General features: G+C 42.0%; 1 protein-coding gene across 1 annotated transcript in view; it reads left to right on the top strand.

Annotated features, from left to right (window-relative positions):
• Positions 1–13,621, top strand: part of dnah12 (dynein, axonemal, heavy chain 12) — a 349,430-nt gene that overhangs the window by 114,733 nt on the left and 221,076 nt on the right. Inside the window, exons 19-21 of the mRNA XM_078543543.1 lie at positions 6,187–6,381; positions 6,479–6,600; positions 9,540–9,822. Coding sequence (XP_078399669.1) covers positions 6,187–6,381; positions 6,479–6,600; positions 9,540–9,822 — 600 coding nt within the window. The remainder of the gene's footprint in view (positions 1–6,186; positions 6,382–6,478; positions 6,601–9,539; positions 9,823–13,621) is intronic.

The raw sequence follows: 13,621 nt of genomic DNA, 5'->3' as shown, positions 1-13,621 counted from the left end.
CCAAATTCAAAAATGTTAAAAATATAAAAATAAAATTTCCCTGACATGTCCCCTCATGTGACACTGTCACATGAGTTGGTACACGTCCATCACTTTTAATTAAACTTTTATTAAAGTTTTAAAAACCTACATGAAACCTCATCCCACCCGTGGATGAGGTTTCATGCTTTCTCTGAAGTCCGCCAGGGCTCCCGGCCTGCCCGCCAACCTTAAGATTGGACGGGCAGGTCCTTTAACTCCTGCAATTACTTTTTAAGTAATTGGCCGTTGACAGGTTGGTGGTCGCACAGCTGATTCGGCTGCGCCACTGCTGACCTGAAAATTGAAATGACACGGGATGCTGTCAGGAGTTCCGCCCGACATCATCCCGTGTCATTTTACGCGTCGGCGTGTGGGTCCCGCCCCCCGCACGCCGACCGGGAAATCCTGCCCTAGGTGTTCATATACACATTCTCTGGAAACTAGTGTACAGATACAAAAATAAAGCAAGAAGGCCATTGGAAAGTTGGCCTTTGCATCTGCTATAAATAGAGCTAAGTGTACACACAACTAGTGGATCAGGATAGAACTCTGAATTACTTCCGCATTCAGTCTCAAGTGGTGGTGGACAAATAAACAAAGGATAGATGGAGGAAGAAATTCCTTGATCATCTTTGTCCCCAATGAAATGAGAACCTAGCATTGATTGCAAAATACAAAGCTGAAATGTTTATAACCATCTTGAGGCAGAAATGCTGCATAGATGATCCTTCTTGGTCTCCTAAAGGACTAACTACCTTCACAAGTGCGAATCTTCAGTTAATTCAGTTTATTCCACTTGACATTAAGAAGCGGTTGAGTGCACTGGACACTATAAAGGCTTCAAATTCTTACAATATTCTGGCTTTGGTGCAGAAGAACTAGCTGCACCCTTAGCTAAGCTGTTCCAGTACAGCTACAACACTACCATCTATCCAGCAATGCGGGAATTTCCCAGGCATGTCCTGTCCGTAAAAATCAGGCCAAATCCAACCCATCAAATGATCACCTCATCAGTTGAACAATTAGCAACAGTGTTAACAAACAGCTCACCAATAACCCAGATTTTGATGCTCAGTTTGGGCTTTGCTTGAACAGTTTGACTCCAAACCTCACTACGATCTTGGTCCAAACATGGTGGTGAGTTAAACTCCAGATCCATGATGAAAGTGACTGTGCCTGACACCGAGGCAGAGCTTGACAGATTGTGGCCCAAGGAGCCCCCGTAAAAGTTAATTTAATGGAGATCATGGAAAACTCTCCAGTGACTGGAGCCACTGGTTGTGGCCATTTGAGGCCATTCATCTCAGCCCCAGGATGTTGCTGCAGGAGCTCTTCAGAGCAGTATTGCAGCCCCAATTATTGCCCATTGTTCAGCTCCATCCGCAATTCTTCAGATAATTAAGCAGTATATGCCCCATGTGCAGCAAATAATAAGTAAATGGCAAGTGTTATTTGTGTCACACAGGCGCTAGGTAGTGGCCGTCTGCAACGAGAGTCTAACTACCTCCCCTCAGCATTGACCAGAAACTGAACTGGACCAGCCACATCAATACTGTGGCTACTAGAGGAAGTCAGAGGCTGAGTATTCTGCAGCAAGTGTCTAATCTCTAGACTTCTGAAAGCCTCTTTAACAGGGCACAAATCAGGAGTGTGGTGGAAAGCTCTCCACATGGTTGCAATTGCAACAACACTCATGAAGCTTGACACCTTCTAAGGCAATGCAGTCTCCTTGATTGGCACCTAGTGCATTGGTTTAAACATCTGCTTCCTACACTATCAGCATACCGTGACAGCGGTGTGTGCTATTTACAAAGTGCACTGCAGCAACTCACCCAGCCTTCTTTGGCCACAACATGCAACCACATGACCTCTGCCACCTACAAGGACAAAAATGGCAAGTGCATAAAAGTATCATCACCTCTAAATTCTCCTCCAAGTTGCACACCATCCTGATCTGGACACATACAAAAGCAAAGTACTGAAATACTGGAAACCTAAAATAAAAACAGAAAATTCTGGAAATACTCAGAAGGTCAAGCAGAATCTGTGATGAGAAAAACAGAGTTAACGTTTCGAGTTTGTGACCTTTTAGAAATGTAATAGGCTTTGGGCAAGTGAAATGAGGAAGAGGGGGGTAGAAGAGCAAAAGGGAAGGTCTGTGATAGGGTGGAAAGAAGGAGAGATTAATTGACAAAAGGTTAAATGGTACAAAAGCAGAAGGGAGTGGTAATGGATAAAGCAAAGAAACAAAAGATGTGTATAGATGAAATGCGAATGGTTGGATAGCAGCTGTCCAAATGCAAAGTAAAGGAATAAAGAAAGAAATGAGGAAAAAAAACAAAACCAGTAAAAAAAAAACACAAAACAAAATGGAAACAGAGGTTATGATCTAAAATTGTTGAACTGAAGGTTGAGTCCAGAAGGCTGTAGAGTGCCCCAAGTCAAAAAATAAGGTGCTGTTTCTCAAGCTTGTGTTGAGTTTTATTGGAACATTGTAACAGGCTAATGACAGAAAGGTCAGAAAGGGGGTAAGGTGAAGAATTGAAATAACAAGCAACAGAAAACTTAGTCATGCTTGCAGACTGAATGGCAGTGCTCTGCACAGTGGTCACCTAGTCTGTATTTCAAATAAAAAACAGAAAATGCTGGATATACTCAGTAGGGCAGGAAGCATCTGTGGAGAGAGAAACAGAGTTAACATTTCTGGTCAATGACCTTTCATTTGATCTGAGAAAAGTTAGAAATGTAATCGGTTTTAAGCAAGGGAAAGTGAGGAGGGAAGAACAAGAACAGAAGATAATGACTGCGATAGGGTGGAAGGCAGGAGAGATTAAATGACAAAAGCGTTGGTGGCACAGGGCTAAAGGGAGTGGTAATGAAACGAGTAACGAAACAAAAGATACACCTAGAGGTGGTGTAAATGACAGATTGATGAACAGCTATAGTCCAAAAATAGAAACGAGAAAAAAATGAGACTAAAACCAAATCCTGCAAAGAAAAGGAAACAAAATGGGAGTAGAGATTTTGGTCTGAAATTTTTGAATTTGTTGAGTGTGGAAGGCTGTAGAGTGCCTAATTCAAAGATGAGGTGCTGTTTGTCAAACTTCCTTTGAGCTTCATTGGAACAATACAAGAGGCTGAGGATAGAGAGGTCAGAGTGAGATCAAGGTGGGGAGTTAAAACGACAGGTGACTGGAACTCCAGTCACCCTTGTGGACGGAACAGGGGCGTACTGCAAAGCGGCCACCCAGTCTGCATTTGGTCTCCCCAGAGTAGAACAGACCACGTTGTGAGCAGCAAATACAGTATTTTAAATTGAAAGAAGGACAAGTAAAACATTGTTTCACCCAGAAGGAATGTACGGGATCTTGGATTGGTAAGGGGAGAGAAGGTAAAAGAGCAGGTGTTGCCTCTCCTGCACTTACATGGACAGGTGCCATGAGAAGGGGAAAGGGTATTGGAGGTGGTTGAGAAATGATCGAGGGTGTCTTGGAAGGAAGTGTTCCTTTGGAATGCTAAAAGGGGAGGAGAGGGAAAGATATTTTTGATGGTAGCATCACACTGGAGATGGTTAAGATGACAGAGAGTGATCCGTTGAATACAATACTTTTGGGGTGGAACGTGAGGACAAGTGGAACCCTGTCATGGTTCTGGGAAGAAAGAGAAAAGGAGAGAGAAGAAGTGCAGGGTCAATGGACATAGTCAAGGGCTCTGCCAACCGCAGTGGAAGGAGGGGTGGTGTGGGGGGAATGCAGAAAGAGGGAAGACATATCAGAAGTGCTGGTATGGAAAGTTATATAATCAGAACAGGTGTGATGAAGACAGCAAAACTAGAAGAATGGAATGGAGTCTTTACAGAAAGCAGAGTTTGAGGAAGTGCAGTCAAGGTAGCCAATAGAATGTTGATTCTCACATATAAAACAGTAGAATACAAGTCAGAGGAAGTTGTGATCAAACTTTGTTGAGCTGTGGTTAGACTGCATGAATAATAACAGCTTATATTTATAAAGCACCTTTAATGTAATAAAAAAATCACAAGATGCTTCACAAGAGTATAACGAAACAAGATATGCCACTGAGTCACATAAGGAGATTTTAGGACAGATGACCAAAAGTTTGGTCAAAGAGGGAGATTTTAAGGAGTGCTTTAAAGGAGGAAAGCGAGTAGAGAGTCAAAGAAGTATAGGGAGGGAGGGTATTCTAGAATTTAGCGCCTATGGGCAGCTGAAAGAATGGGTACCTCTGGCAGAGCGGTTACAATCTGGATGCTCAAGAAGCCTTAATTAGAGGAGCACAGTTACCTTAGATGGTTGTGGGACTGGAGGAGATAAGGAGGAGCAAAGCCATGGAGAGATTTGAAAACAAAGATGAGAATTTTAAAATCAAGACATTGCTTGACCGGGAGCCAATGTAGGTCAGCAAGCACAGGGGTAATGGGGGAATGTGATTTGCTGCGAGTTATGACACAGGCAGCTGAGTTTTGGATGACCTCAAGTTTACAGAGGATAGAATGTTGGAAACCAGCCAGGAGTGCATTGGAATAGTCAAATCTAAGGGCAACAAAAGCATGAGTGAGGGTTTCAACAGCGGATGAGCTGAGACAGGGACAAAGTCATGTGATGTTACGGAGGTGGAAAAAGACAGTCTTAGTGATGGCCTGAATACTAGGAGTCAAATGTGATACCAAGGTTGTGAACAGACAGGTTTAATCTTAAACAGTTGCCAGGGAGAGGGATGGAGTCAGTAGCTAGGGAATGGATTTTGGAGCATCATGACTACCATATCCACTTCTAATTATAAGCCACAGGGAAACATCAAGGGCTAGTGGAGGTGCTGAGAAGCCTGATGGGGGCCTAATTTTAACTCATTCAAAACCCATTCACTTACACAGAGTTAAAATTGAACCCTAGCTCTTGTCAAAGGTGTGAGTTATGAGCAAAGGTGGTAAAACGGATTTTCCAGCCTGGAAAGGAGGTATCTAGAAATGATTTTTAGATATATAAAAGATAATTAAGTGAAGAGAGAAGATAAAAAATCTGGAACACGACTTAATGTTAATTTGAAAGAATAGGACAAGTAGATATTTATTTAAGCTCGTAAAAGGTAAATGTATAGTTGATGTTTGGAACATTTTCTTGACACAAAATGTGGTCAATGTTTGGAAGACTTCCTTGATCAGTAGTGAAATCAAAATGTTGGAACCTTGTAAAAAAAAATTGTACGTTAAAATTTGGGCAATTTGGAGTTCTTACAGATGGATGAACTAAGATGGGCCAAATAGTTTTCCTAATCCATAACTGTCTCATGATCCAATGGGACTTCTTATGCAATGTTTGAAAATAGTGTTGGATATATAGTCACTCAACAAGTTCTGGACTATAGTATGTGAGCACTATTCAGGTGCTGGTTATTAGAGTCTTAACAATGGGAAAAATATCCCTGGGCATTGCTGAAGCAATGACAGTTCCCATGGTATGTTGTCAGTTATTGTTGGAAATAAAGAGGATAAAAATAATCATATTTTATAATTATACATTTTAATTATTTAATTGAGGAAAAGGAGGAAGATTTTGGGGAGAGAGGAGGAAATAATAAACAAATAAATAAAGTACTTACACCTCAAGTAAATACTAAGTTAAACCATAGGATGCAGGGACTGTGATAATATTTTATCATTTATATAACAGAATAAGAGTTTTGGAGAGAGAACCAAGTTATTTGCATCATATGCAAGATTTTGAAAAGTGATTCTTAATAGTATTATAAAATTATTATTGTGAGATATGTATTTTTATATCAGTTAAATATACATTATTTGTACCTCAGATTGATCATGGGAGATATTGCTTTAGTAAATTTGCTATTAAAGCAATGCATTGTCATGTTAAGCATCAGAAGGCTTTGCATTCGGGCTGTAATGGGGCGAGGATTAACACCTGAAGTATAACTCCAGGTTCTAAAGTACTAGTATAAGCAAAAAGTTATATTACAAGTAAGAATATTTTCTTCCTTGATTGGATAGTGCAAAGATCTTGCTTTGAAATAAGCAGATCAAAATGATCATGTTTAGGGGTGTGAATTCATTTTTCTCTCTAAGGATAAAGAGCACAACATTGAAATATGTTATTTCAGCACATTATTTACTGCTTTGCATGTATGTTTAAGAATTGGGAGGAGCGTCTGATTCATGTTCAGGAAACCATTGATGAATGGTTGAAAGTACAAGCTCAATGGCTGTATCTGGATCCCATTTTTTCTTCTGAGGACATTATGCAACAGATGCCAGAAGAGGGGCGACTCTTCCAGACTGTGGACAGGAACTGGAAGGATATCATGAGGCACTGTGTTAAGGATCCCAAGGTACATCCTGATGTTTATCACTATCTCCAAATGTGTAAAGGATGGACAAGATTTCTAATAACTATAGATATTTTGTTTAATATATTAACTTTCATAGGTTCTGGCAGCAACCTCTCTGACAGGATTACTGATAAAACTGCAGGATTGTAACCGCTTGTTGGAGAAAATCATGAAAGGACTAAATGCCTACCTGGAGAAAAAACGGCTCTTCTTTCCTCGGTATAGTACATGCTGTGATATTATCAAGCTATTAAGAATCTACTTGGAAGCTATAAACATATATTTTCTTTGAATAAATAGGGAATCGTAGTTTAGCAACAAAAATAAAATAATCTGGACATTCAACAACAGCAACAGTAACTTGCATTTGTATAGTCTCTTTAAAGTAGTAAAACATCCCAAGACATTTCAAAGGAGTATTAGCAAACAGAATTTGACACTGAGCCAAGTCAAAATCTTGGAACTCCCTCCACAATAACACTGGTTGTACCTACACCACATGTACTGCAGTGCTTTAAGAAGGTAGTTCACCATCGCCTTCTAAAATGCAACTAGGGATGGGGCAATGAATGCTGACCTTGCCAGCAATGCTTTCATCCCATGAATGAATAAAAAAAAATTACGACAGATGACTAAAAGCTTAGTCAAAGAGGTAGGTTTTAAGGAGCATCCTGAAGGAGAAGAAATGCATAGAGAGGCAGAGATGTTTAGGGAGGGAATTTCACAGTTTATGGTCCAATAGAAAGCATGGCTGCCAATGGTGGAAAAATTAAAATAGGAGATATGCAAGAGGCCAGAATTGGAGGAGTGCAGAGGTATAGGTGAGTTGTAGGGTTGGAAAGGTTACAAAGATAGTGTGGGCCAATCCATGGATGGGATTGAAACAAGGATGAGAATTTTAAACACAGGGTGTACTGGACTTGGTGTGAGTTAAGATATGGGTTGCAGAATTTTGGATGAGCTCAAGCTTATGGAAGGTCCAAGATGCAAGGCAGGCCAGAAGTTCTTTGGAATGGTCAAGTCCAAAGGTAAAAAGACACGGGCCAGAACTTTTTGCTCAGCGTGCGGGCGAGTGCCCAATATGTTCAAGCATAAATAACATGCAATGATGTTGGGCGAGTGTCCCAAAGTCATCACGCACTCACACGATATTTCACTGGGCGGGCGCACGCGGGAGTCAGCAGCACGCCTGCTGACAATTAAGCGGCCTATTAAGGTCCTTAATCAACTAATTGATTGGAATTTTTCACTGCCCATCCAACAATTCAGCCTCAGATAGTTGCCAGGGAAAGGGGTGGAATATTGTGCCCTCCCCCGTGGCAAGTTTGGTGACAGAGGGGCATTTAATGAAGTGTAAGGGTGGCAGGGGAGGACCCTGCCACCTTCCCACTTCCACCCTGATTAAATCTGTGGTGGGAAAATTCATGGACAGCCTTCCTGCCCCACTGCCAATTGATACCCTTAAGTGGGCAATTAATGCCCTCTAGTGACCAACATATTTATTCTCATCCACCCGCAAGTGGAAACATATTGCAATTGTCTACCTTTCAAATCCTTTCATAATCTTAAAGGCCTTGATCAGGTCATCCCTCACTCTCTTTTCTAGAGAAAACTTTACAACCTGTTCAATTTTCTTGATTAGTATAACTAGGCAATTAGTGTCCTCTAAACAGCCTCATCTTGCTATTGCTGGTATTAATCTAGTGAAGGGAAGGGCGCTCGCCATCCGGGGAGTACGACAAGCAAATCCTGGTGCGTTTGCTTGAGGGGTCCAGGGTGGGGATTGTGATTGAGCAATCGGTAATGGCAGAAATGGCATGGTGAACGGCAAGCTAAAAGGATTCATACAAAGAGACCCAGTGCCTGATTGAAGGACCCGGAATCAGGAAGTTGGGATTGCTGAAAGCCATCCCCTTACCCTTACTGCTAACCCCCCTGTCCCTCCCACACCAACCTCGCCCCATGGCCCCCTTTCTGCATCGCTTACCTGTCCCTGAGTCCCTCCTAAATCTGAGGGTTTGGGTGGGTGTACTAAGGCAGCAGACACCACCACCCCAGTAGCACTGCTGTACAGGAAGAGCTTCCAGCCTCTGATTGGCTGGCAGCTCGGTGGGCAGGACTTCTGTCCCTGGGGTCCTTCATCCTGGGGCAAGGCCCATCGCTGTGCAGTGCCTGAGTGGTACAAGATGCAGTGGGCCTTTCCGAAAAGAGGCGACATGGGTATCTCGACTGAGCCGGCGACTGAGACCCCATCATCTCCACAAGATTCTGCCCTGTTTCTTCCATCTTACCAATATTTAGTTGAAAGAAATTTCTGCTCAGCCAGTATTGGACAAACAGTTTGACAATTTGGAGAAACAGAGTTGACGTTTTGAGTCCGTATGACCCTTAGATCTCTCTCTACAGATGCTGTCAGACCTGCTGAGTTTTTCTAGCATTTTCTGTTTTTGTTTCAGATTTCTTGCATCCGCAGTATTTTGCTTTTATCCTAGAATAGTATGTGCAGTTTTGGTCTCCTTATCTAAGAAAGGATATACTTGCCATATTGGGAGTGCAGCGAAGGTTCACCAGGCTGATTCCTGGGATGGCAGGATTGTCGTATGAGGAGAGATTGGGTCGACTAGGCTTCTAATCAGTGGAGTTTAGAAGAATGAGAGGGGATCTCATTGAATCGTATAAAATTCTGACAGGGTTGGACAGACTGGATGCAGGGATGATGTTTCCTCTGGCTGGGGATGTCTAGAACAAGGGATCACAGTCTCAGAATAAGGAGCAGGCCATTTAGGACTGAGATGAAGAGGGATTTCTTCACTCAGAGGGTGGTGAATCTTTGGAATTCTCTGCCTGAGAGCTGAGGAGGCTCAGTCATTGAGTATGTTCAAGACTGAGATAGATAGATTTCTACATATTGAAAACACCAAGAGATATGGAGATAGTGCAGGAAAACGGTGTTTAAGTAGATTAGCCATAATCTCATTTAATGGCGGAGCAGGCTCAAAGGGCTGAATGGCCTACCCCTGCTCCTATTTCTTATGTTTTTCTGTCTAACTATATTTGTAAAGTGCCTTGGAACTTTCCTGTTACATTAAGGGCAGTATATAAATGTAAATTATTGTTGAGACTGTAGTAGCCTAATGTATTATGCTTAATGTTTCTAGGTTTTTCTTTCTTTCTAATGACGAAATGCTAGAAATCCTTTCTGAAACCAAAGATCCATTGAGAGTACAACCCCATCTGAAGAAGTGTTTTGAGGGTATTAGCAAACTGGAATTTCTTCCCAATCTGGACATCATTGCAATGTTCAGTAGTGAAGGTGAACGAGTTGAACTAATTGATAAGATTTGCACTTCTGAAGCTCGTGGTGCTGTTGAAAAATGGCTGGTTCAGGTGGAAGATATCATGCTAAGAAGTATACATGATGTTATTGATCAATCACAACAGGTATGACTTAATTTTTATCTTCTAATGCAGAATCATGTAGATGAGATTAGAATGTTCAGCAAGTCTATATAAATAATATGTCAAAGATTATTTTCTCATGATTGTTTTCAAAATTTGTGATTGTTTTAATTGCTGCTTTTTGAGCAGCTCAAATCCCATTTCTGCATGGTAAAGCTATAATTAGATAAATTTATGTACATATTTTAAAGAAAAATGCATTGTCTGATGTTCTCCCATTCCATTTCTCAACATCTTTCTTCTTTCATCTTGAAAGCCCCAGTTTATTTTTTTCCTGTATCATATCTGATAAATGGCTAGCTTATAGTAAGTAGCTGTATTACATATGAAAGCCATTTAAACTAAGTCTTTTTTTAAAAAGTTGATTGATTTTTAAAATTTGATGGGAACATATTATCCAATCAATTGGGCTAAGTTTACAAATTTCATAGAGAATCAATTATATTAGTTAAATTATCTACAAGGACATGAGTAGTTTGCGATCACATTAGTGCAGTAAATATTTTTCATTTCAGTGAACAGTCTTTGTTACTCAACAACTTTAAATAGTCTATATGCTAGATATTTTACCAGGTTCAGCATTAGTGCCCATTTCTGTAATCAGTCCTTCTATTTCCTACAATTCAGAATACACCGTTTTTCTGCCCAATAGACTTACTTAGACTTAGTTCCTCCAGTCCCATGTAGGACAATGGCCAGCAAGACTCCGCCACCGACCCCAGTCCATCGCAATTACTTTCAGTCCAGCCGAAGTGGTGTCCCACCCTTGGAGGTCCTCCTTAAATGTACTTCATCAGATCTTCTTTGGCCAACCCCAACTTCTTTTTCCATCTGGTGTCAATTCTACTGCCACTCGGGTGGGGCAAACATCCGGGAAGCGAAATACGTCTGAGTCTCAGTTGTCTTCCTATCATGGCAGGCACTTCTGATCAGTTTTCTGTGGCACTTCTTCTTCGTTGGTGATGTTGTCTGTCCACGTGATCTTAGTGTGCAACACTGGTGAAAGCCGTCAAACTTATGTGACAACTTTTCTGCTTTCTTCCATGCACCTTGCTTAGATTGCAGTTGGTACTACTATGGACATGTAGAATTGCAGCTTCCCGGCTGTTGACGGTGTGGATGCCCAGACCATGTGGAGCCACTGGAAGACCGATGCCCCTCCAGTTGTTGCAGTCGCTGAGGTTTCATTTCTTTGGCAGCTTGACGATTACTCCTCGCCTCCTTCGCTGTCCAGATCTTGTTGAAAAGTTCCTTGAGCTCTATTGTGACTGTGCTCTTACCATGTTTCAATAGCTCAGCTGGTATCCCAGGCACCATGTTGTTCTTCAGGCACTTGATGCCTCTTTGGACCTCAGATCTGGCAATTTCTGTGGGGTTGATGTTCGGCTGCTGAAGTGCAGTGCTGTCGTCGAACTCAAACGTGGAGCTGGGGCTGGGCTGGTTGAGGATCTCTCAAAAGTATTCCACCCACCTTGCCTCCTGCTCTTCATCTGTCAATAGGGTCCTATCGTCCTTGTCCTTGATTGGTACAGTGGTGTTACTTCTTGTAATGAACTGGTGTCTATTCCTGTACAATCCTGCACAGTGTCTTGGAGTCATTCCAATTTGTTGCTCCTCCTTGCCTTTTAACTCTATCCATCCTCACTTGACTCTCCTGCAGCTCTTCTTCGCAGCTTTATCCAGTCTTCTGCAGCTCTCGTCGTCTTCTCGTCTTTGCTCAATATCCTTTGCCTGGTTCCTCTTGCTCTTCACCAGCTTTTTTTCATCAATCAATTTTCACGTTCCAGTGATCCATCATTCTTTGTTGGTTCCTCTCCTCCGCCCAATGGTGACTTCTGCATTCTCTTTAATCCCTCTTTTGAAGGTTTCCCACTGTTCACAATGTTGCCCAACTTTATTAGCACTCTGAATCTGTTGTCCAACATGCCCTTGTCCTTCTGATTCTTCATTGCAAATGGCCTTTGTGACTTCATGGTTGTTTCCTTCTTCAGTTCAAATGGATCTTGCCTAACACAAAGTGGTGGTCAGATCCTACATCAGCACCTTGACACATTTGGACATCTTGTAGGGATGTCCTGCATCTGTTGCTGATATATATAAAGTCAATCTCATTTAGAATGTTACCATCTGGAGACCTCCATGTCTTTTTGTGGATGTTGTTGTTTTTGAAGAAGTGTTCCCAACACTGAGCATGTTGCTGTTGCAGAAGGCCTGCAAATGCTCCCATTTCCATTGAGCATGCTTGCTGACTCCTGGGGCACGATTGTACTGTCCAGTCCTTACTGGTTGCCATCGAGCTTAGCATTGAGGTCACTGATCTGCAGCTTGATATCATAGCTGGGTACCTTGTCCATTGTGTCCTGAAATTGGTGGTAGAATTCATCTTTCTCCTCTGTGTCTGTCTCTATTGGTGCATAAGCTTGCATGACAGTGATGATGTGATGGTTTACTGGCTTCCACTCAGCTAACGCTTGTGCTGAACACCTTTTGAGAATGAGCCAACTCCATGGGTGTGGAGTCCCTCTTGCCCGGAGTTCATCATTGTCACATACTCACTGTTGATTTGTTCTTGCCCTGTCCACCACATCTTGCTGATGTCTAAGGTATCAAGTCCATAGGTTCTCATTACTTGTAGCACTTGGGATATCTTCCCACACTGGAAGAGTGTTCGGACATTCCACATGCCAATTCTGGTTGAAGATTGGGCTTGTCAAGGATTGGACTTCCTTTCGGCTTTTACCCAATCCAATCATACATACATCCTTGGATGTGCCATCCTTTCTTTGCCAGGGTTTGTTGGTATGGTTACTTCTTGCTCTTTCTGTAGCAGTGATGGGTTTTCACAGGGTGAGGGTGCTAGCCCCATGCCAAACTCTCCTTTTCTAAACAGGCTTGGGACTGGCTAAGGCAGGGTTTCTTGATGGTTCTGCCCAATAAGTAACTTGAAAACTTGTATACATTAATCTGATAATCTGAATTATAAATAATCTTTATTATTTTATAACTGGAATTGACCTTATCTGAAGACATGTTCTTTTTAAGGATAATTCAGATGCTTTGATGGCATGACCCCTACAGGGAGATCCCAGGCTCAAGACCCAATCTGTGCTGAGTTAGCTCATCTTAACATTAGTACAACTGATCTCAGTCCTTCCGGTTCATGAAGGATAGAATTGGCTGCAATCTTCCTTGATCATTATACAGCACCCTCTTCAAGAAGTAAATTTACATTTATGGTGAAGACAGAATTCGGCCTGAATGTAATGCTGCATGCCTGACATGGAATGCCATGTAAATATCAGAAGTATTGCAATTGTACTGAGGCACCTCAGAGTGGTACATGCTGTACAGAGAAAAGTTAAATTTTATTGCACTTTCCTCACACCACCTCTCCCTCACTTACCTGCCATGACATCCTGTTGCTTCTTCTGAGCTGGGCCTTCTGTCAGCCCTCAAAATTCAAGAGCCCACATGCTATCCTTATTGGAAGGTGAGTCCATCTTCTGGCTATTAATTGACCAATTCAAGAAAAATCATGAATGAGTGACTGTCGGTGCAGGCTTCTGATCACCAACCAAGCCTGACAGCAGGTTCCTGAAGCCCACAGGAAAAATCTTGCCAAACTATTACTGAAATGTCTCTTGTCAGTAAAGTTTTTATTCTTTTTAATTTGTTCATGGGATGTGGGTGTTGATGGCTAGGCCAGCTTTTATTGCCCTTGAGAAGGTGGTGGTGAGATGCCATCTTGAACCGCTGCAGTCCATGTGGTATAGGTACACCC

Source organism: Cetorhinus maximus, chromosome 6 (assembly GCF_964194155.1).
Source record: "Cetorhinus maximus chromosome 6, sCetMax3.hap1.1, whole genome shotgun sequence".
Classification (NCBI taxonomy): Eukaryota; Metazoa; Chordata; class Chondrichthyes; order Lamniformes; family Cetorhinidae; genus Cetorhinus; species Cetorhinus maximus.
This window is presented reverse-complemented; position numbering and strand designations above follow the sequence as displayed.